Below are 22,065 nucleotides of genomic sequence, written 5' to 3' on the forward strand. Positions count from 1 at the left end.
CTTCTTCTCTTTCAAAAAGTCGCTTTGGCCGAGTGGTTAAGGCGTGTGCCTGCTAAGTACATGGGGTTTCCCCGCGAGAGTTCGAATCTCTCAGGCGACGAAATTTTTATTTATTTTGATTAAATTATTTCCCCCCTTTTGATATCATATTCATGGCATTGATATTAGTCAAACTAAGGTACTCTAACCTTACTCAGTGGATGCGAACCCAGTAGTATTAAGCTTGAAAAGGCCCGTATGAGGCCCACTAAAGGCCCAAATAATCCAAACTAGTGACAGCAAGCTGACTCATCCATTCACTCGCTCTTATCACATTACCAAACCCTCCCCCACACTCCACGCTCCTATACACTCCACGCGCCTCACTTTACCAAAGCTTCTAAACAAAACGACGCCGTATACTCCAAACTAAACCCACGCGCGCGTCTGAAACATACATTTTCTATATCCCACTTGACTCTTTTCTCCTTTATTCCTCCTCTTCTCCTTCTCTCCTCATTTCCTCACCAAAAAAAAAAAAAAAACTCAATCTCTCTCTCTCTCACACACTTTCTCTCTCCAATGGCGGCAACACTAGGCAGAGACCAGTACGTCTACATGGCCAAACTCGCCGAGCAAGCCGAGCGCTACGAGGAGATGGTCAACTTCATGGAGAAGCTCGTCACAGGCGCCACACCATCCTCAGAACTCACCGTCGAAGAACGTAACCTCCTCTCCGTGGCTTACAAGAACGTGATCGGATCCCTGCGCGCCGCGTGGCGCATCGTGTCCTCGATCGAGCAGAAGGAAGAGAGCAGGAAGAACGAGGAACACGTGGCGCTCGTGAAGGACTACAGATCTAAAGTGGAGACGGAGCTCTCCTCCGTCTGCGAAGGGATACTAAAGCTTCTCGAGGAGAATCTGATTCCCTCTGCGGCGGCGAGCGAGTCGAAGGTGTTTTATCTGAAGATGAAGGGGGATTACCATCGGTACATGGCGGAGTTTAAGGCCGGTGAGGAGAGGAAAGCGGCGGCGGAGGATACTATGGTTGCTTACAAGGCTGCTCAGGTTATATGAGTAAAAAATTATTATTTAGTTTATTTTTTAATTAATTAATTAATCTCGGGGTTTTATTACAAGACTGATGATGGTTTTGTTTTGTCTTTGTTTTGTGAATGTGTTTTGGTGATTAGGATATTGCAGCTGCTGATATGGCGCCTACTCATCCGATTAGGCTTGGTTTGGCGTTGAATTTCTCGGTGTTTTACTATGAGATTCTTAATTCTTCGGACAAAGCTTGTGACATGGCCAAACAGGTTCTGTAATAAAAAAAATTACTGTCTTGAGTTTGTGTTTAGAAGAGTTTGTTTTTTTTTTTATAGATGTGTGTTGACTTAAAGGGGGTTATTGACTACTGCTTGGCTGTTGTCTCTGTAGGCTTTTGAAGAAGCCATAGCTGAGCTTGACACTCTTGGAGAAGAGTCGTACAAAGACAGCACTCTCATCATGCAGCTGCTCAGGGACAATCTTACCCTCTGGACCTCTGATATGCAGGTTAGTAAACTCTCTTCTTCGCATCTTAGTGTGGATAGGAATTTGGTCAACCGTGGTCTGATGCATCACATTGATATGTTCGAGAACTGTGTGTGCTGAGTTGTTAATATTCTTTGTTCAGGAGCAGATGGACGAGGCATGAGGAGCTTGAGGAAGGGAGAGTGTTATGAGCCGTGTTTCCGCCACCAATTTCGATCTCAACATCCCCCGTAACCTTTGCTCAAAACTGTTGAACCAAAAAAAAAGTATTGAAGTGTTAAGTGTTTATGAAAATTTATGTGCACAGCTTGATGATGATTGATGATCTACTCTATTTAATATTGTCTTAAACTATGTTCTCTAAGGATTTGTCATCTCTTGACTTTTTGCTTAAAACCTTCTTTTTCGTTATACTCGAATCTTGATTCGGGGAAACCAAAATTCTTGGGGGTTGTGTTTTGTGGTGAATGAAATTTTACTTCAACATAGAGCAACCATAAACGTGCTCACACGTATACAAGAATCGAAGAAGTGGAATCTCGTTGCACAAGGACAAGGAGATGCATAACATCGAGATGTAGTTGGACCACTAGGCTGCATTGTATGCATGGTGGAACGATACGAAGCCCATTTTTTGTATCATCGTAATGGCTGAGCCCATTTTAATTATTACTTTTAGATTCTGATCTTCCTTTTTGTCGTTGATCAGTCGAAATCCATCGTAATGGAATTTCAGTTTAACCCATTTCGATTGCATGAGTCGAGACAAGTGGATCAGTAGCTGGCCCTATTAGTCAAAGATAACATAATGAATTTTTAGGTTCGTTCATCACAACTGGCAATACATTGCCAACTATGAATGATTCACTAATATACATTCAATCGAAAAAACATTAAAAAGGACATCTTACCTTCTGAATCACTGTTGAGATAGGCTTTACAGGCTATTACCAGACGACGTATCTTTTTATACGTTTATTTCTTTCCATTCATACTTTGTGTCTATCAACATTATTTTATATTCACTGACAGCTATTTCCAACGGGTTTATTAGCAATGTCCAGCAACGGTAACAACACCAATAATATTCACAAAACTTAATCAAATTATCAGGTCAGGCACATGGGATTAATCATCGTTACTATTTATAATATTTATTTGCTATATAATAAGATAACTTATACTATGCCAAAGTTATATAAAAGGGTCGTTGTTGTATATATATAAGAAATTAAAATAACAAGTGGATTGTTTGACAAAAATAAAATAACAAGTGGATTAAGTAGACAGGAAGACATGCAAATTTGCAATTCTTGATTCTTGAACTAGACATGTTAGCTGTCTTCACACATTTGTCACGTCATATAACATTAATGATCTTTGAAATCATATTATTACAAATATTGGATTCTCTCTCCAATTATATTTATTCACCATCCAATCACAGCTCTAATTAACTAATCAAGGTTAACTTTGTCTAATTTAACGTTACATCATGGTCTGTGGATTGTCTACTAAGCAAAGTCTAACATAAAAAAGATGTTAAGTCTTCATCCGACTAATCTTTATGATATTTATCTTCCATATGTGTAAATCGATTTACCTTCTAAAATATGTCAAATTGTCATTCTCGATACACATAATACAATCACAGACTCAATTTTGTATGATTTTTTTTATTCTTTTGGAAAATGTTATTAATGCTTCGGCCTCGGAGAGTACAGATAGGCAACCCCATGTTCCAATTATGCGTTTGCATGTTAGTCTACATATATTACTATACTATATTAAAAGATATTAGAAATCTTCTTTAATTAATACTTCATATTCTCTCCTTTTATAAGTCCTCTTCCATTTTTCTCAACTTCAGAACTCTCTCTCTCTCTAATCTCATACCCTCTCTCTCTCAAGAAGAAACATTTTCTCAAGAGAAATGGGTTCCAAAAGTGTCCAAGTTTTTTTGATAATGGCTCTCTTCGCCACAGTTGCACTTGCTCAAGCCCCAGCTCCCACTCCCACAGCTAATCCTCCTCCTCCCGTGGCTACTCCTCCTCCTGTCGCTACTCCTCCTCCAGTGGCCACCCCACCTCCCGCCGCAACCCCAGCTCCAGCCACCACTCCACCACCTGCCGCGACTCCAGCCCCTGCCACCACTCCACCATCGGCTGCTCCTTCTCCATCTGATGCTCCTAGCGCCTCTCCACCAGCACCAGAAGGTCCCGCCTCGAGCCCTAGCGGACTTGCTCCAGGGCCTTCAGAGGATGCGCCTGCTCCTAGTGCCGCTTTCTCCAACAAGGCTTTCATCGCCGGAACCGTCTTCGCTGCTGTTATGTACACCGCCGTTTTAGCTTAACATCTTTTTATTTTTCACATTTGTTTCAAATTTCAGATTTTCATTTTTTTTCTTTATTTATTCCCTCAATTATTTCAAATCTTTGGTGTTATGTGAGTATTTCTTTTATTTTCGTATTTCGCTATTTGATCATTTAAATTTGTATTATACTTTACGTGTATTGTCGGACCGGGGTAAGTGATTCATGGTGAGAACTAATGGAACGTTGACACGTGTAATTTATAATGGGAAGTGTGTATGTAGAGGAGTGATCTGTTTATGTAAATCCAAATCATAGATTAATAAAATAATTCCATAATCTTTCTTTTAGTTTAAACGAATTCTTAAACTTGAAATTGGGTGGAAAAGAAAAGTTCCATATATAACTGAGGATACGTTAGATTCGAGTTTAGGCCATCGAATTTATTATGGGCTTCAGCTTAAAATCAATTGCATGATTAATGGAGTAGTCCATCTATCTTATATATTAGTTAGCCAAATCTCATTACCACCTCAAGAAATAGTTAGACAAAAAGCTTACAGTGTTACCAGAACAAAAATGTTGGGCCATATCAGTTCAGACAACGAGTCCACCAGTTCAAACTTTTAAAACTTTATTTACAACCTCATCACTACTCAGCCTTCGGAGGCCATTTCTCGGCTATCGTGAACTCCAAGCCATTTCAAGTATCAACAACTTCACACTAGGCTTCAACTTTTTTTTTTTTTTGAAAAAACACTTGGCTTCAACTTCATAAAGCACTTTCGGGCTTAGATTAATATAACGTGTAGCCTATAAGAAAATATTTCAAGTCTATTAGAGATTACAAATTGGGAATGTTTATGCAGCGATATTAGATCGTTTTGCTTCTTATATATACATATATAGGCTACACTAATTCCTAAATTTACAGGCCAACATGTTTGCAACTTTGCATCACCGTATTAATTATTTAGTCTGGACAAAAAAATCTTTAGTCAGATGACTAAAAGTCAACAGAGATGACTTTTCCCACCGGAGTTTGGCGCTATGTATCTGTTTCTATTACACGTTTAAGCTTTTTTGAACTAAAAATAGATATAAAATTATTCCAGTTAAAATTTTTAATACTTCCTCGTGGATTCAATTTTCTAATACTATATCTTTCCAAAAATGAATATATTGTCTAGTATTTGTTTGTTATCTTTCACCTATATAGTTTATATAACATATATGTCATTGCATGCAGGCACGTAGTCTGCAACTCTGCGCATAAAAACGGTGGGATGCACGAAACAGAAGAATGTGTTTCCACCCGCAAATGATTAAATACATCGTAAGATCGATGTATATAGTTATCCAGTTATGCAAACCAAAACCTAAGCAATGCCATGTTTGGTGAATGGTGAGAAATAAGCATATATATTAACATCTTCTCTGGTTTTGCAACCATTAGTTTATGAGCGTGAAGGGACTCGGCTCTATATAGATGAATAAATTCTTAATTACAATATGGATAAAATCAAATGAAAGTTAAGTCCATGACAACAGCCAGTGTGGACGTAGTTGGCGTATTGAGGGAAGTCAAAGATTTGGTATATCATGATTAAGTAACTGACTCATGGTGCGTTAATAGTAAAATAAATCATCTTGAAAGCGAGGTTTCTTGCTAGTTGCTACTGCTTTTTTATTTAATCATCATATGAGACTATATATGGTAACCATTGATGTTTAACAAAACAAAAAATGTTTTGTTTTCCATAAAATATCGACGAGAAGTAGACAAGTAACACGGGTTCAGTTTCTATAATCTCCCGATTATCATTTTTCTGAATATATTGTGTGTGTCAACACGTATCTGCTGTCGTAGTACTCTTTTATTTGATCATTTTATAATTTTCCAGAAGCTCGGGGATGGGAGAGAGATACGACGAATCAGACGGTGTAGAGAAGGCGAAGATTCCTCTGTTAAGGGGTCAACATGAAGCTGAGGACGACGGAGATATATTGGTTGAGACTAAGAAATTATGGCGTATCGTTGGACCAGCTATATTCACCAGAATCTCGACCAACTTGATCCTCGTCATCACGCAGGCCTTTGCCGGCCACCTCGGCGAGCTAGAACTCGCCGCCATCTCCATCGTCAGCAACGTCATCATCGGCTTCAACGTCGGCCTCCTGGTATACACACACGCATATAAAAATATTTATTTGGCTTACCTTATAATGTTTATATATCAAGAAACTATAAATTCTCTTATATGCAGCTTGGAATGGCGAGTGCGTTGCAAACGTTGTGCGGTCAAGCGTTTGGGGCGAAAATATATGACATGTTAGGAGTGTATTTGCAGCGATCTTGGATTGTTCTCTTCTTATTCTCCATCTTGCTCCTCCCGATGTACTTCTTTGCAACTCCCATTCTTAAGTACTTTGGCCAGCCTGACGACATTGCCGAGCTCTCCGGTTCCATCGCCGTTTGGGTCATTCCTATCCATTTCGCATTTGCCTTCGTTTTCCCTCTCAACCGATTCCTCCAATGCCAGCTCAAGAATAGGGTATATATGTCACAACTTTAACCTAACTCATTTGTGTTTCATTTAGATAAATATCACTCACAATGACAATTAATAATCACTCATATGTTCTTGATATTATTATTGCTTAATGGTGTTTGGTTGATACTGTATTACATTACCACCAGGTGATTGCAATATCATCTGGAATAGCACTTGCAGTTCACATATTTGTGTGCTGGCTTTTTGTATACGGTCTTAAACTTGGAGTCATAGGGACAATGGCTACTGTTATAACGTGTCATGGTGGCTAAACCTCATCATTTTATTTACTTACACCACCTGCGGCGGTTGTCCGCTCACTTGGACTGGTTTCTCCATGGAAGCTTTCACAGGACTTTGGGAGTTTGCTCATCTCTCTGCCTCCTCCGGAGTCATGCTTTGGTATTACTAGTTAAACACCACTTTTGTCGCACGTATGCTTTTTCGAGACAGCTTGGAGAGTTGGTATTATAAGATTCTAATTCTGATGACTGGAAATCTGGAAGATACAAAAATTGCTGTCGACTCCCTATCTATATGGTACGTTAATTATTGATATATAGAAAATTAATATACTAAATATATGGAAAACTATCATATAATAGTTTTTAACTATTTTTAATAATAACATTGTTCATCGGCAGCATGATGATAAACGGACTGGAGCTGATGATTCCAATTGCTTTCCTCACCGGGACAGGGTAATCTTATACCAATCTCTCGTTTTTATTACTATCGTGTGGATACTTTAATTTTTGTTTAGTTTGGTTTATATTATTTTTGTAGCGTACGAGTGGCCAACGAATTAGGAGCAGGCAATGGAAAAGGAGCAAGGTTTGCAATGATCATATCAGTGACACAATCGTTAGTCATCGGAATAGTATTTTCGGTGCTTGTTGTATTCCTTCATGATCAAATTGGTTGGATTTTCTCTTCAAGTGAAGCTGTCATTAACGCAGTCAAGAATCTTTCTATTCTTTTAGCTTTCACGATTCTTCTCAACAGTGTTCAACCAGTTCTTTCTGGTACGCCACAGAGACAAAATCAGTTTGTGTGTTATTCCAAAAATAAACCGGGTCACTGGTGGTGAGGTGACTTTTATATTTTTGATTAGGTGTTGCCGTTGGTTCGGGTTGGCAATCATTTGTGGCGTATATAAACTTGGGATGCTATTATTTCATTGGACTTCCACTCGGATTTGTCATGGGCTGGATTTACAAGTTTGGTGTTAAGGTAAACGCCAGCTTTTATATAATAAAACTCAATACTATTTAAAGGTTAAGTTCTTAATCTATATATATAAGGGCAACCCCATTGCTAGTCCTTATTTTGAAGTCCTAAGGGTTTTTTATTAATATTGTTCCCTTAAGATACAAAGGCAAGAAACATAGGTAAAAGAGGAGTTTATTGGTAGGACTTAAAGTTGTTTCTTAGTAATATTTTTATTTAATAATTGATTAGTTTTAAATAAATATTAAACATTATATTGAATTATAAAAAACTTAAACAGTACAAACTAGCAAAACAAAAAAAAAATTACAAAATCTGAAAAAAAACATACATATTATTGAATTTTTAAAAACTTAATTTTGAAAAAAAACATACATATCATGAGCCACCTTTAGGACGTCGTTGTCATTCTGGCCGCTGGTGATTTGTCTCTCTGCAGCAGCGTATGCTCCGCAGAACTTGTTCGTCTGGTCATTGATCTTTGACCACCTCTGCTTACAATTGTTATGAGAGCTCCCACCGCGACCCTCTAACGCATGAGGACTTGCTGCGTAGTAAGCTTCTACTCGTTTCCAGAAGGTGCCAAACTTCTGGTCGTTTCCAACAACGGCGTCTTTAGACGTGTTCAGCCAGGCGCTTATTAGTACCTCATCATCCGCAGGGGTCCACTTCTTTCTCTCCCGACGGCCCGCGGGTGTGTCTTCACTCACAGCTGGAGCCTGAGATTGTTGGGAGCTGAAAGGAGGGATATCGGGTTCTCCAAAGTTCACACTAGAGGGAGTACTTTCATATCGAAAGTTTTGATGGGGAATGTTATTTTCTCCTTGACTATTAAGAAGCCCTACATAACTACGATATTGGCTATATGGATTCGTTGAATCCATATCCATATCAGGATTCCTTGGATCCATGGCACAAGGTTAAGCAAAGAGGAGAGAAAGAAGAGTATGGAGTTAAGCGAAGAGGAAAGGAAGAAGAGGATGGGATTTTATGGTTGAAATGGTAACAAGTAATAAGTGAGAATCACCTAACAATTATCTACCAAAGTCTAATCATGAGTTATTACCCATCTAACACCTACAAAGCTAAAACTATCGGTTACATTTACATTTAATTAAAAGTTTCATTTGGTTATACTTTCAGACATCACAATGCATCACAGCAAATCAGAACAGCCATTCTCGTCATCGTTGTAAACAAAAACAGTATCTAGTTGCATTCTATTTTTAATTGGGCATTAACAACTACACTGACATGAAACGACAACTAACCACAACCTACAATCGTCAAATCAAACAATAACAACTACTCTAATCTGGAAAAGAAGCTAGAGAGGTTCATCGGCCATAAAACATTAACATTTAACAACAAATGATACAAACGGCAAATGAAACAATCCGCAAATGAAACAAGCATCGCATCTGTAAACCGTAAACATTTCATCACAACTAACACAAGAAGCTTCATGACACATCAAAGATAACAATGGATGCGAAGGAGATCCCAATTTTTATAATCTAGTGTAATTAATGAAAACTACAAGTTCCCAATTTTTATAATCTACACACGGAATCAAGCAATCACAACAAACATCAACAAGAATCACATGCGGAGGAGATAAATCGACATACCTTTTTGATAGAGATCGGCGGAGAAGTTTGGGTCGGAGAATAGATCGGTCAGAAAGAGTGGTGAGACGAGCGCGACGAGAGAGTGGTGAGATGAGCGCGACGAGAGATCGGAGAGTATCGATCGCCTTTGGTATCGCCGTTCAGATAGACATACAGGAGAGAGGAGAGAGTTGTGAGATGAATGAGTTCAGTTGATGCCCTGATTTCTTCACTCCAATCAAACGCTGCCACCTGTGCCCAAGGACCAGCCCACAAAATCTCTTAACAAAGGACTTTCGATCCATATATCTTAGCTATTTCATCATTTTTCATTTTCTTTTAAGCCCAAATTGATATAGGACTTGTTTTCAGGACCCCAATAAGGATGCCCTAAGTATGTTGCTTGTAATGTTATATATGTTATAGGGCATTTGGGCCGGTATGATATTCGGAGGAACCGCGATTCAAACACTGATATTGATTTTTATTGTCATGAGATGTGACTGGGAAAAAGAGGTAACTAAAAAAAAAAAATTTGTTTAGTGCTTCTGGTTCAGGTATATGGTTAATTCCATGCATGTCTTTTAATGCAATTGTTTCGTCTTTTATTTCAAATGTATAGGCACAAAAAGCAAGTGTGCGCATTAACAAATGGTCTATCTCAGACTCGGAAGCAAGAAACTAAAGTAAATTGTATACAGTTGTAAAATAAAGAGTCAGGCACATGCGCTATCATTATATCCTCACATGATTTGTAACTGGCAACTGGTAGAACGGAGAAGCATATATATATGTGGTTTGGTTTTGTCAACCGTAACTCGAGCAATGACTGATTTGTGTTCCTTTCCGAATACGAAACTAAGTCACTTTCACTTTGCAATTTTTCTTGATTAAAAAGTTATTTGCATATGGTATCACTCCTGTTTAGGATCAAGTTAGAATGTTAGATGATCCAAAGTTTTGAGCATAAGGTGAATATGATTTAGAAGTCTAGGAAAGATGGGTACATGCATGGCAGTTTTGTGGACTACAATAGATCAATATATGAACTTACCAATTTTAAGTGTTAGGTTTTTATGGTCAATTTTTGGTAAAGCAAAACATATTCTAGAGAAGTTTGAACAGACATTGTTACGAAAAAGTTTGAACGGACATGAACGATAATGTGCCAATTCTGTAACAGCTTTGTGAAAGTAGTAGATCCACGACATTCTTTTAAAAGGGTGATAAAGTGGATAATTCTTTCAATAGTTTATGAGAATAAAGTGGCACAGCCTTATATAGAAGAGGGAACTTTAAACAGTATGGAATAATATCAAGATAGAAAAGGGAGTTGTTGGATCTATGATATCGAACAATGTGGACGTAAGTAGCATAAATAACGTGGGAAGTTAAGTTGTTGAACAAAGATGATTATGAAAAAGGTACGTAATACTAACTGTTTAAATAATATACATTTCTATTACTTTATCGTCAAAATTATACCAGCAGGTAAGAGAATGTTAATTAAATAGACAATATATAATGTGTGATTAGCGTAGAACAGAATTTAAAGAAAAATATAACAGAACAAACAGAATCAGAATAGAATGTTGATTATGAGTCTATGACTATAATAAATAAATCGCATAGTAGTATAGGGCACTATTTCATTTTTATTTGGATTGGTGATTTATACCTTAGATGCATCATGCAATATTATCAGCGGTGGCTGGAAATTATAGATAGAAAGCCCAAAATTATATAATTTTAAAAACAAAACTAGATTTTGACCCGCGCTTAAAAGCGCGGGTTATTTTCCAGTTGATAAAAATATATGATATGAATTAGTATTTTAGTCTTGTTATACATTATTATGTTTCAAAATTTTATTATATAAAAAAAAGTTATTATTTTTATTTAGTTAGTTAATGTAATTAAATTTTAAATCGTTTGATTACTTTTTCAAAAACATTATATGGATTGATCAGACTGCGCGTCTATTATTTTAAAATAAATTATTTTCAATTAGATGAGAACAATACTTTTATATCAAGTTTAGACCCGTCGTCGAACCAGTAAACACGATGACTTGTACATAAGCTGGTTTAGATTTAAAGAAAATTCGTTAATTTAAAGCATGCAAACTTCAAAAAAACATGCAATCAAGTGTGACCCGGCATTTGGTTGACATGGTAGGAAAAAAATAATCTTCAATAATATTTTAAGAGATGAATGAAACTTCTAATATATTAACGTAATAAAAAATAATTTAACGTAAATATATATAATTTTGTTTTAACAAATGATTTGCTAAAGTGTTTTTTTATTAAATTTGATTTTGTAGATATTTAGAATTATATAATGTTAGATGACATGATATAATATATTGTATGATATATGCTTTCATTTTAATAATTGATATCTAAATATTATATATCCATCTTTGAACATAATATATGATGTATATAACATTATTGAATAACAACAATAACATTGGATGATAATAAGAAAAATAATTAGAGAAGTGTATCATACAAAATGAGAAATAATAATAGGATTTTTTTAAAATATTTAAATCATTTATAGTTATTATAGTTAATGGTAGGATAAAAAATAAAGAGTTTTATATAGATGTTATAAATTCTTTTATAATATTTTTTTAAAAATATTTTTTTTAATAATATAAATTTTCAATCGCATCTATAATATATTCTTATCAAAAATCATCATAACAATATATTTAGAATATATATATTTAGAATATATTGTTAAACTAAAGTACACAAAATAATCTCTAACAATATATTTAGAATAAATGGTTAAACTGTATGCAAAATAACTTCCTTTAAAATATAGTCAAAATTATTAGAAGTGTTAGTCAAGGAGAATCTATGATGTATAAGCTGTGTAGATAAATATTTCAGAAAGATCAACATATTCATTTGAAAAACCACATTTCGATCAACGAAAAAATGATAGAGTGAAGCCTTTGGTCAAAAAATAAATGATAGTGTGAAATGTTGTAAAGTAGGTGGCACCAAGGAACAATATAGTTTTGGTATTTAAATTTACCAGTCATGTTTTGGTTATGGATTCATGAGATATATTTTGGTAAGATGATATTTTAGTATAATGGAGTTATGTATAATTTTTTGGTGTATCATACTAAGTTGAGTAATAAATAAGAACATTGATTATTTTATAGTTAGAGAAATATAAGGTAATTGATTATTGCATAGTTAGAGAAATATAAGGTGAGACCAAAAAAATAGTTAAGTCTAATGAAAGGGTCCAACAACTTTTCATAGGTAGATTTTTTAAAACTTCTTCCCTTTTAATAGTATAGATATATACACATTATATAATCTTTGACTCGTTTTTCTAATATTAAGAGGTATTGAAACGATCGAGAAAATAAAATTGTACTGATCTATAAACGTTGTTTCTGCTTTAGATCTAGCTTTTTCGTTTTGTAATCAGCTTGTTGTTTTCTCCGGTGTATCAGAGTTTTGCTATGTTCTTCTACCCAAATTTGGTTGAAAGTTAAATTGATATAAAAAAAATTCATAAAACATTCGCATAGTATCTCTTAATAATTTCTAAGATCCGTTCTCTGAAAAAGGTCATAATAAATAAGTAGAAAACCAAAAGGACAAACTGCATGTGGTATATCAGGTATAGGCTGTATATATACAAATAAAATTCTTTATGAATTTGTTCTACAAATGCTTTAATTTAATTTAATTTAATTTTTTTCGTCTTATTGAAAACAAACATGCATGCTAAATTATTGGTTGAATCGGGACAAGATATTAGGGCATCTTTATTGGTGGGATGAAGAGAGAGAGGGAGAGAGTCCCTTGTTTTGCTTTTTTTTTTTTTTTTTTTTTTTGGTCATTAAAGAGTAAGGGACAGCCCTTAATTAAGGGCTTTTCTCTTCTCTTTCTTCCTCGGTTCCCACCCCCTTCCCCTAAGAGCACCCACAACCACAGCTCCTTAACAATAAATCCTTAACAATAAATTATTATAATAATATGTAGGGCCCAAATATTTAAGAATTTGTGCTACAATTGTCTCTTGAAGTCCCAATTTAAGGATTTCTTTTCTGACAGCCTCTTCACTGTGCGCGGGCTCCACCGCCGCGTGAGAGCCCGCGATTGGCCAATCTTTTTATTTTTTTATTTTTTTTTAAATTTGGATGAAAAAAAAAGAAAAAAAATAAAATATTCTAAAAGTTGTTGTTAAGGATTTGTTTTTAAGGATTTATGGTTGTGGATGCTCTAAAGATGCCTTAAGGGACCCCCAATACAGATGCCCTTAGTAAAAAACAAAAAAAAGGCCTGACCGCGCGCATGGTGGCCGAGTGTCCACTCAAAATGCTTTACTCTCATATGGACTCCTCACTCCCATATCTAGTCTTCACTCTCTTCCACGTTCTTTACTTCCGAGAAGATGATAGAAAGAGACGACACATCAAAAGGTATAGAGAAGGCGAAGATTCCTCTGTTAAGGGATCAATATGCGGCGGAGGAGGAAGACGGAGAAATAAAGAGAAAGATATGGATAGAGACCAAGAAGCTATGGCGTATAGTTGGACCGGCCATATTCTCCAGAGTCTCGACATACTCAATCCTGGTCATCACTCAGGCCTTCGCCGGCCACCTTGGCGAGCTCGAACTAGCCGCCATCTCCATCGTCAACAACGTCATCATCGGCTTCAATCTAGGCCTCCTTGTATTCACTCAATACAAAAACATTTTTCTACTTATATTATAATGTTTAGTTTATAAAATAAACTCTATATATATATGAATATATATGCAGCTTGGAATGGCGAGTGCGTTGGAAACGCTGTGCGGTCAAGCGTTTGGAGCTAAGAAATATGATATGTTGGGAGTGTATATGCAGCGTTCTTGGATTGTTCTCTTCTTATTCGCCACCTTTCTCCTTCCTATGTACTTATTCGCGTCTCCAATTCTTAAGTTCTTCGGTCAGCCTGAAGACATCGCCGAGCTCTCCGGTGTCATCGCCGTTTGGGCCATTCCTACACATTTCGCGTTTGCCTTCTATTTCCCTCTCAGCCGATTCTTCCAATGCCAGCTCAAGAATAGGGTATGTAACTAAATTAAGAGGTCGCAGCATAAGTGGCTATTAGTCCCCTGGCGGTTAATTCTTAATGTGTTTGGTTGATATATTTCTTACAATACCAGGTGGTTGCAGTTGTGTCTGGAGTGGCACTTGTAGTTCACATATTTGTGTGCTGGCTTTTTGTATACGGTCTTAAACTTGGAGTCAAAGGGACCATGGCTACTATTAATGTGTCGTGGTGGCTCACTGTCTTAATGTTATTTGCTTATGCAACTTGCGGCGGTTGCCCGCTCACTTGGACCGGTTTCTCCATGGAAGCTTTCACCAGACTATGGGAATTTGCTAAGCTCTCCACGTCCTCCGGTGTCATGCTTTGGTAATAATTCGCTAAACGCCACTTGTGTGGCAATTTTTTTTAAAAAGTTTTGTTTACGCATGGGACAACAACTTCTTACAGTAGTTTTTTTATCAAGTACAGCTTGGAATATTGGTACTATAGGATTTTAATCGTGATGACTGGAAATCTAAAGGATACAAAAATCGCTGTCGACTCTTTGTCTATATGGTACGTCATAGTTTTGGATTGATATGTATATTAGATATGATTTTCACAGATTTTATAACATATTAATTCATTGGCAGCATGTCGATAAATGGCTTGGAAATGATGATTCCACTTGCTTTCTTTGCGGGGACCGGGTAATTGATTATATATATATACTTTAATTTTCGTTTAGATCTCTGGTTAGGCTAGTTCGTGGCTCAAGCAGTCCCTAATTATAATCACGTGCTCTTGTAGCGTACGAGTGGCGAATGAGTTAGGAGCTGGCAGTGGAAAAAGAGCAAGATTTGCAATGATCACATCAGTAACACAATCGTTAATCATCGGAATAATATTTTCGGTGCTTGTAGTATTTTTTCATGATCAAATAGGCTGGATTTTTTCTTCAAGTGAAACTGTCATAGAAGCAGTCAATGATCTCTCTATTCTTTTAGCCTTCACGATTCTTCTCAACAGTATCCAACCGGTTCTTTCCGGTACGCTATAAAACCATTTCATTTTCGTTTTGTTATCTCAAAATAATTCGGGTGAACAGTTGTGAGAGGACTTTTGACTAGGTGTTGCGGTTGGTTCGGGTTGGCAATCATTCGTGGCATATATAAACCTGGGATGCTATTATTTCGTTGGACTTCCACTAGGATATGTCATGGGCTGGATTTTCAAGTCTGGTGTCAAGGTAACCCTATTTTTCTTTCTTTATTTAATATCAATATTGCAATTTGCAACGTTAATCTCGTTATATCTATAATTTCATTGCTATAGGGCATTTGGGCTGGTATGATATTCGGAGGAACCGCCATTCAAACATTGATTTTGATTTCTATTGTTATGAGATGTGACTGGGAGAAAGAGGTAACTCGAATTGTTTGTTTTGTTGCTTTTGTTTCGCTTATATATATGGTTTATTTCATCTTCATCTATGTGTTTCCAATACAATTGTTATAGCTTTCTTTAAAATTTGTAGGCACGAAAAGCAAGTATGCGCATTCAGAACTGGTCTGTCTCGGATGCAACCAAAAAAAGCGAAGAGGACCCGAGACAGAAGGACTAGACATTGCGTAGGGGAAACCAGTTAGCGGCATACATTTCTACTTGCATTTCTCTGTTGTTTTCGGTTTGCATATGCATTGTCCCCTCTCTTTAAGGCTTCCCTGAGCAACACTCGTCCTTTGTTTTATTGAATGAAAATTCAGCGTTAAAACAATCATTTCAATCACATTTATAATGACAAAAAATGGCCAACTACTGGACCGGTGTAATATCTGGTTCGGTTTTATAAGACGAAACTGTATCAATGGACGATTTGTTTTCTTTTTATGAATGTCGAATAGTAGAATAAATAGAGTGAGCACACTTCTACGTCACAAATCGTGATGTAATCTAAGCTACAAGTCCATCAGTCCTCATGACTAAACCATATAGGCGTGCTCTTTGGTATTTTAAAAGATATGGAACTACAAAACACATTCACACGTATAAAACAAATTTATTATTCTGTTTGTTTTAAGCAGAAAATATTCTTAGAAATCATGATATAATTTAAAGTCAGCAACAAAGGAATGATTGATATCATTCAGATTATAATGTTAATGAATTACAATTCGCAACAAAGAAAAAGTGTCTTAACAAATAAGTCATACTTATTTAGAAGAGAGTAAAGAAACGAGAAATAAACCGGAAGAAACAATAACTCATTCTGATTGGCTGGTTGACAAACGACGCGGATAGCAAAGTAAACAACTCATTCTCATTGGCTAAACAAGCAACGACGCGGATCGCATAGTTACAACCAATATCAACCGTCGATAATCCAAAAGATCTAACGGATGAGAATAAATAACTCATTTATAAAAATACACATCGCAGCCTTCACTCTCCTCATCAATCACATCCTCTCACTAAGCAAAAAAGAGCAAGAGAATTTGTATTCCCTACACTCAACATATACCCTATTTGCACTCTATACCCTATTTCCCCACCTTTTCGAATCTCAAATGGCTCGTACCAAGCAAACCGCGAGAAAATCCACCGGAGGCAAAGCCCCGAGGAAGCAGCTCGCAACCAAGGCGGCGAGGAAGTCGGCTCCGGCCACCGGAGGAGTGAAGAAGCCGCACAGGTTCCGTCCCGGAACGGTGGCGTTGAGGGAGATCAGGAAGTACCAGAAGAGCACCGAGCTTCTGATCCGCAAGCTCCCCTTCCAGCGCCTTGTCCGCGAGATCGCTCAGGACTTCAAAACCGATCTGAGGTTCCAGAGCAGCGCCGTCGCGGCTCTCCAAGAGGCGGCGGAGGCGTACCTTGTGGGTTTGTTCGAGGATACTAATCTTTGCGCGATTCACGCTAAGAGGGTTACGATCATGCCCAAGGATATTCAGCTCGCGAGGAGGATCCGTGGTGAAAGAGCTTGAAGACTCTTCGTTGATGGGCAAATCTGTTTCTGGGATTTTAGTTTGTCTTTAGTTTATGTGTTCCTATGTTGTGTTTTGTTTTTTTTTTAATTGTTTAGGATTAGTCGTTGTTAACATAGTCTTGAAGGTGTTCGTCGAAATGTCCCAACGAGAATCTCTCTTGTTTAATATAAATCTATTTCCCCAATTCTCTTGCTGTTCTTTTTTTTTTTTGTTTACTGGTCTTGTGGGTTAAATCATTTAACCGTTTCTCTCTGTTGATCAAAATCATTATCTTACAAAAATTGAGATAGTACGTTTATTTCATATAAGGTACATAACACCAGACACTACATTACCGAGGCATGTAGTTGTAGTCACCTGTCTAAACCAGACACAGAAGCCATTCGGTCTGAGAGAGCACACACGGGACATGATGTATAATACATCACTGGTTATACATCATGTAACTTTGACCTCTCGTTATTAACTAGTTTTGGTCGAGAAAGCCTATTCATTAGCAAATGATACTCTATGACTTGAAGAAACACGTGGGCCTTAAGGCCCGTTATAATTAAATATGGGCCTATTGTTGATGATATCTATCTGTTCTAGTATAAGTGGGCATTTTGCTCATTCGCATAAAAACCCTAGTTCTTCACTACCGTTTTGCGCCGCGAGATATTTATTAGTGCCAGTTTCATTCGGAGACGATGAAGGTTAGCTAGCTCATCTTCTCCTTCGATACCCTGCTTGAGTTGTATGTGTTATTATATTTCATTCGATTTTGTTTTGTATCGCAGTTCAACGTCGCGAATCCGACCACTGGATGTCAGAAGAAGCTCGAGATCGATGACGACCAAAAGCTGTAAGATCTTTAATTTCAGTTCATCCTCCTTATTATAAATTTGTGATTGGATTAGCTTTAGTGTTGTTAAGTTAATTGAGTGTACAATGTGGAACATCGCCTGCTGTAATATTGAAATTGGATGTCTCTTTCCGACAATAACAACATTAACCGACAAATGATTTGAGTTTGGTTTATCGTTGTGTATTATTACAGACGTGCTTTTTACGACAAAAGGCTCTCTCAGGAAGTTAGCGGAGATGCTTTGGGCGAGGTAAAAAATATCTACTTTAGCTTAGTCTTTAAAATAGTTACTAGATTCTAACCCATATATTTTTTACATATGTACTTAATAATCATTAGAATTTTATGTCTGATTTTATGCGTTATATTTATACGTAATTTATGTTTATATTTATTTTAAATTATCTATTCAAATTATTTTTCGATATAAGCAGTAAAAACTATAATCGTAATTCAAAATAGTATTGATTTAATTTGTGTTTAATTTATATGCAGGAGTTCAAGGGGTACGTGTTCAAGATCATGGGAGGATGCGACAAGCAAGGCTTCCCGATGAAACAGGGAGTTCTAACCCCTGGTCGTGTCCGTCTCTTGCTTCACCGAGGCACTCCTTGCTTCAGAGGACACGGAAGGAGGACCGGAGAGAGGAGGAGAAAGTCTGTCCGCGGTTGCATTGTCAGCCAAGATCTCTCTGTTCTTAACTTGGTTATTGTCAAGAAGGGTGAGAAGGATCTTCCGGGGCTTACCGATACCGAGAAGCCGAGGATGAGGGGACCTAAGAGAGCTTCTAAGATCCGTAAACTGTTCAACCTCGGGAAGGACGATGATGTGAGGAAGTATGTCAACACTTACCGCCGCAAGTTCACTAACAAGAAAGGTAAGGAAGTGAGCAAAGCCCCCAAGATCCAGAGGCTTGTGACTCCTTTGACACTTCAGAGGAAGAGAGCTAGAATTGCCGACAAGAAGAAGAGGATTGCTAAGGCTAACGCTGATGCAGCTGAGTACCAGAAGCTTCTTGCCTCCAGGCTTAAGGAGCAGCGTGATCGCCGTAGTGAGAGTTTGGCCAAGAAGAGGTCTAGACTCTCTTCTGCTGCCGCTAAGCCCGTTGCTGCCTAGACCCCTTTTGAGATTGAGATGTTTCTTTCACTCAAGTTCGTTTCTGTTTTCGTATTTAGAGGTTCCCCAGTTGCATGAAAACGCCATTTTGAACGTCTCTTTATGGAAATTTCATTGTTTCAGTGTTATGCTATATTCCAGATTTCTAAACGTGTTGATTTAAAAAACTTCACAAGTTAATTATGTTATAATTATCATATTTTACTATTTTCTGAAGTTCATAATTTTTGCTTCATTCATATACTTTAAACAGAGAAAGAGATATAAATTTATTTTGTAAATCATTAATAACTAATAAGTATTCTTGAGCTTTATTATATCAAAGTATATTTTAAACAAAGGAAGAGTTATAAACATGCTATTAAACCAACTAATATTATTATTTCGAATTTTATTTTAATATATAATTTATTAAAATATTTATGAATAAATTAATATATAGATATTCAAAATTTTTACCAATCTTTAGTTACCATTATATGTAATAAGAAACTTTTACCTCTTTTTCCTTTTTATTTGAAAATCAAAACTCAGTCAAACTGTGGTTTTTAGTTTTTACTACTATTGCTACTCAGTAATTTTCCTTATTTGCTTTCGAAGTTCTGTTGATAAAAGGAAAACCCAGTGCTATGTGTCAGTAAACAGATAACTTACCGGTGAAATGTAGCGTTATTAGACTCTTTTTAAACCGTTGAAAATTTCACTCAACATTTAAATAAACTGTTAATTGTTATTGGGAAAAAGCTAGCATTAGTAATGAAGGTGAAACAATTAATGAAGTCTAAAGATCTTGGTATTAAGAATATTAATTCGACATTCAACGCATACTACTTATATACGAATGTGGTTCGTTTAAGCAATCAGCATAGATCCTATCAGATTTATATTCGGATTACTGCAACTGTTCTATTAGGCTAAACATTGCTCATCTGTTGACCAAATATTTTACCACAAGGATTTTAGCTCATTGAACCCGGTTTACTACTGATATGTTCAAACCAAAATCTGAAGGCATCGTCAAATCAGTTAATAAACTAACAGTGCATGTTTTGTTGATTTGTTCCATTATGAGATGCAAAATTTTGGTCAAAACTCAAAGCTATAAGCCTAAAATGAACAATGCAAAGGAGATAACAAGTACTGTATAATAAAATGAACAAAATAAAATGAAATGAAAGAAATGAGAGGAAAGATTGAAGTGACACATAGAAAGAAAGGCTAGTTTCTGAGCCTCTCCTCTGATATGTATCCTCCTATTCTGTCTTCCCCACTCTGTCTAGTTCCTTTCACATTCCTCTCAGTTTACCATTATACCCCTTATTTACATCCCTCTCTCTTTCTCTAACCATAAATGCTTCTTCTTCTACTTTTTTTTTTTGGGTCTAAATGTTAATTCTTCTTCTACTTGTCTCTGTGTTTCTTATCATAGACTCTTGTTATTTCCCTAGACCCAGCCTCTCTCTTTTGATTTCAAAGTCTTCAAACTTTCTCTAGACTCACATGAAAGTTTCTACTGTATGGTGATAACTCCTGAATTCCAAAACCAACATGTTCACTATTTACAATCCCACCCTGCTTCTCATTCTCCTTGTTTTCATCTCTCCACAAGTCTCATCCTCTCTTCAACCTGTCCAGCTTCCAAGTTCTTCTCAAGTAATCAACCCATCCTTATCTTTCTCTCAAATAATTTGTCCTCGTTGTTCACTTTGATTGATCCAAAGTAAGTTGTTTACTTTCTGATTCAGGTGGCTTTAGTAGAAGTTAAAGCGAGGCTAGGTTCTAGACCACCAAGCTGCCACAACAAATGCAATAGCTGCCATCCTTGCATGCCCACTCAAGTTCCCACTCTCCCTGGTCGCTCCCGAGTTGACCCCTTTGCCGGTGGATTTGTACGGCCTCCTTCCTCACTAACCACCGTTCTTGGTCAATATTCTAACTACAAACCCATGGACTGGAAATGCCACTGCAATGGTCATTTTTATAACCCTTAAATCTCCATCATCCTCTGGTTTTGTTATTTTTTTAGTTACTTAAAATTGATTTTGAATTATTGAGAGTAGAAATGTCCTTTGGATTCTTTGTAAATCTAAGGCTCAGTTTGTATATTATCAAAAGTTCTTGATAATTGCACTTGCAGAGAGATGTAATTGCGGCATTCATATCTTTCAACATTTTTTTGGTTTTTTTTTTTAATTGAATTTACTAATATAAAGTCTGTCTTCTTGATTCCTTAACGTTCGCATGTTCACAATTTATTTCATCAGCTTTTAAGTTTTGTATTGACAAAATCCTTTTGAGCTAAAAATGATAATTAACCCATTACTTTACAGTTTGTTTTTAATACAAATACATATTCAACGTATTCTATAATTTAAATTATGGAAAGAATTGAATAAGATTTAATTTGAATGGTACTACTTATAACCCACGGCTTATAACTAAAATTTTGGAAAAGAATGAATACGATTTGATGTGAATGGAACAACACACTGTCAAAATTGATTAATCAATTTTGTCTCACCTGCCTTGATGTCCTACACGTCACTGTTTGAGTCTCTTCTCGTGGATCTGTAGACCCATATCTGAGCAAGGCAAGGCTCAGTACAATTATTAGCATCGCTTTTAACTTCTTTTTTTTTTCTTTGTTTTGTAGCTTCACAGTAATAAAGCAACCGATTAGCAACAAAACATGTGCATTAATAAGTTTTGGTTTTTACTGTTAATCAACTATGAAACCAAAAATGTAACAATTTCCTCTTGAGAGTGAAATTTTTTTTTTTTGCCAACATGACAGCATCACCATGCAGCTTCATGTTTATAAGTTTGCTTCACGAAAAAAAAAT

The 22,065-nt window shown here is 36.4% G+C and overlaps 6 protein-coding genes, 1 non-coding gene and 1 pseudogene across 7 annotated transcripts; all 8 read left to right on the forward strand.

Moving 5' to 3' along the window:
- Window positions 1–18: 18 nt before the first annotated feature.
- TRNAS-GCU lies at window positions 19–100 on the forward strand. The gene has a single exon. It is a non-coding gene; the product is annotated as a tRNA-Ser (tRNA).
- A 376-nt stretch (window positions 101–476) lies between these two features.
- Window positions 477–1,923, forward strand: LOC106383177 (14-3-3-like protein GF14 lambda). Its single transcript, XM_013823311.3, has 4 exons — window positions 477–1,047; window positions 1,173–1,295; window positions 1,417–1,533; window positions 1,655–1,923. The coding sequence occupies exons 1-4, from the start codon at window positions 562–564 to the stop codon at window positions 1,673–1,675; spliced, it is 747 nt and encodes a 248-aa protein (XP_013678765.1). The 5' UTR covers window positions 477–561; the 3' UTR covers window positions 1,676–1,923.
- Window positions 1,924–3,243: 1,320 nt separating this feature from the next.
- Window positions 3,244–4,165, forward strand: LOC106417640 (classical arabinogalactan protein 4-like). Its single transcript, XM_048746804.1, has one exon. The coding sequence runs from the start codon at window positions 3,446–3,448 to the stop codon at window positions 3,863–3,865; it is 420 nt and encodes a 139-aa protein (XP_048602761.1). The 5' UTR covers window positions 3,244–3,445; the 3' UTR covers window positions 3,866–4,165.
- A 638-nt stretch (window positions 4,166–4,803) lies between these two features.
- LOC106383170 lies at window positions 4,804–10,262 on the forward strand (annotated as a pseudogene).
- Window positions 10,263–13,589: 3,327 nt separating this feature from the next.
- LOC125581416 (protein DETOXIFICATION 28-like) lies at window positions 13,590–16,055 on the forward strand. The gene is made up of 9 exons (XM_048746805.1): window positions 13,590–13,935; window positions 14,026–14,313; window positions 14,412–14,665; window positions 14,768–14,854; window positions 14,932–14,988; window positions 15,089–15,327; window positions 15,409–15,527; window positions 15,614–15,703; window positions 15,816–16,055. The coding sequence occupies exons 1-9, from the start codon at window positions 13,654–13,656 to the stop codon at window positions 15,900–15,902; spliced, it is 1,503 nt and encodes a 500-aa protein (XP_048602762.1). The 5' UTR covers window positions 13,590–13,653; the 3' UTR covers window positions 15,903–16,055.
- Window positions 16,056–16,715: 660 nt separating this feature from the next.
- Window positions 16,716–17,443, forward strand: LOC106383153 (histone H3.2). The gene has a single exon (XM_013823296.3). The coding sequence runs from the start codon at window positions 16,846–16,848 to the stop codon at window positions 17,254–17,256; it is 411 nt and encodes a 136-aa protein (XP_013678750.1). The 5' UTR covers window positions 16,716–16,845; the 3' UTR covers window positions 17,257–17,443.
- Window positions 17,444–17,844: 401 nt separating this feature from the next.
- On the forward strand, window positions 17,845–19,429 carry LOC106383144 (40S ribosomal protein S6-2). The gene is made up of 4 exons (XM_013823286.3): window positions 17,845–17,954; window positions 18,039–18,103; window positions 18,299–18,356; window positions 18,602–19,429. Exons 1-4 carry the CDS (start codon window positions 17,949–17,951, stop codon window positions 19,220–19,222), a joined length of 750 nt encoding a protein of 249 aa, XP_013678740.1. The 5' UTR covers window positions 17,845–17,948; the 3' UTR covers window positions 19,223–19,429.
- An 893-nt stretch (window positions 19,430–20,322) lies between these two features.
- Window positions 20,323–21,456, forward strand: LOC125581417 (EPIDERMAL PATTERNING FACTOR-like protein 1). Its single transcript, XM_048746806.1, has 2 exons — window positions 20,323–20,875; window positions 20,968–21,456. The coding sequence occupies exons 1-2, from the start codon at window positions 20,771–20,773 to the stop codon at window positions 21,211–21,213; spliced, it is 351 nt and encodes a 116-aa protein (XP_048602763.1). The 5' UTR covers window positions 20,323–20,770; the 3' UTR covers window positions 21,214–21,456.
- Window positions 21,457–22,065: the final 609 nt, after the last annotated feature.

Source organism: Brassica napus, chromosome C2, assembly GCF_020379485.1.
Source record: "Brassica napus cultivar Da-Ae chromosome C2, Da-Ae, whole genome shotgun sequence".
NCBI lineage: Eukaryota > Viridiplantae > Streptophyta > Magnoliopsida > Brassicales > Brassicaceae > Brassica > Brassica napus.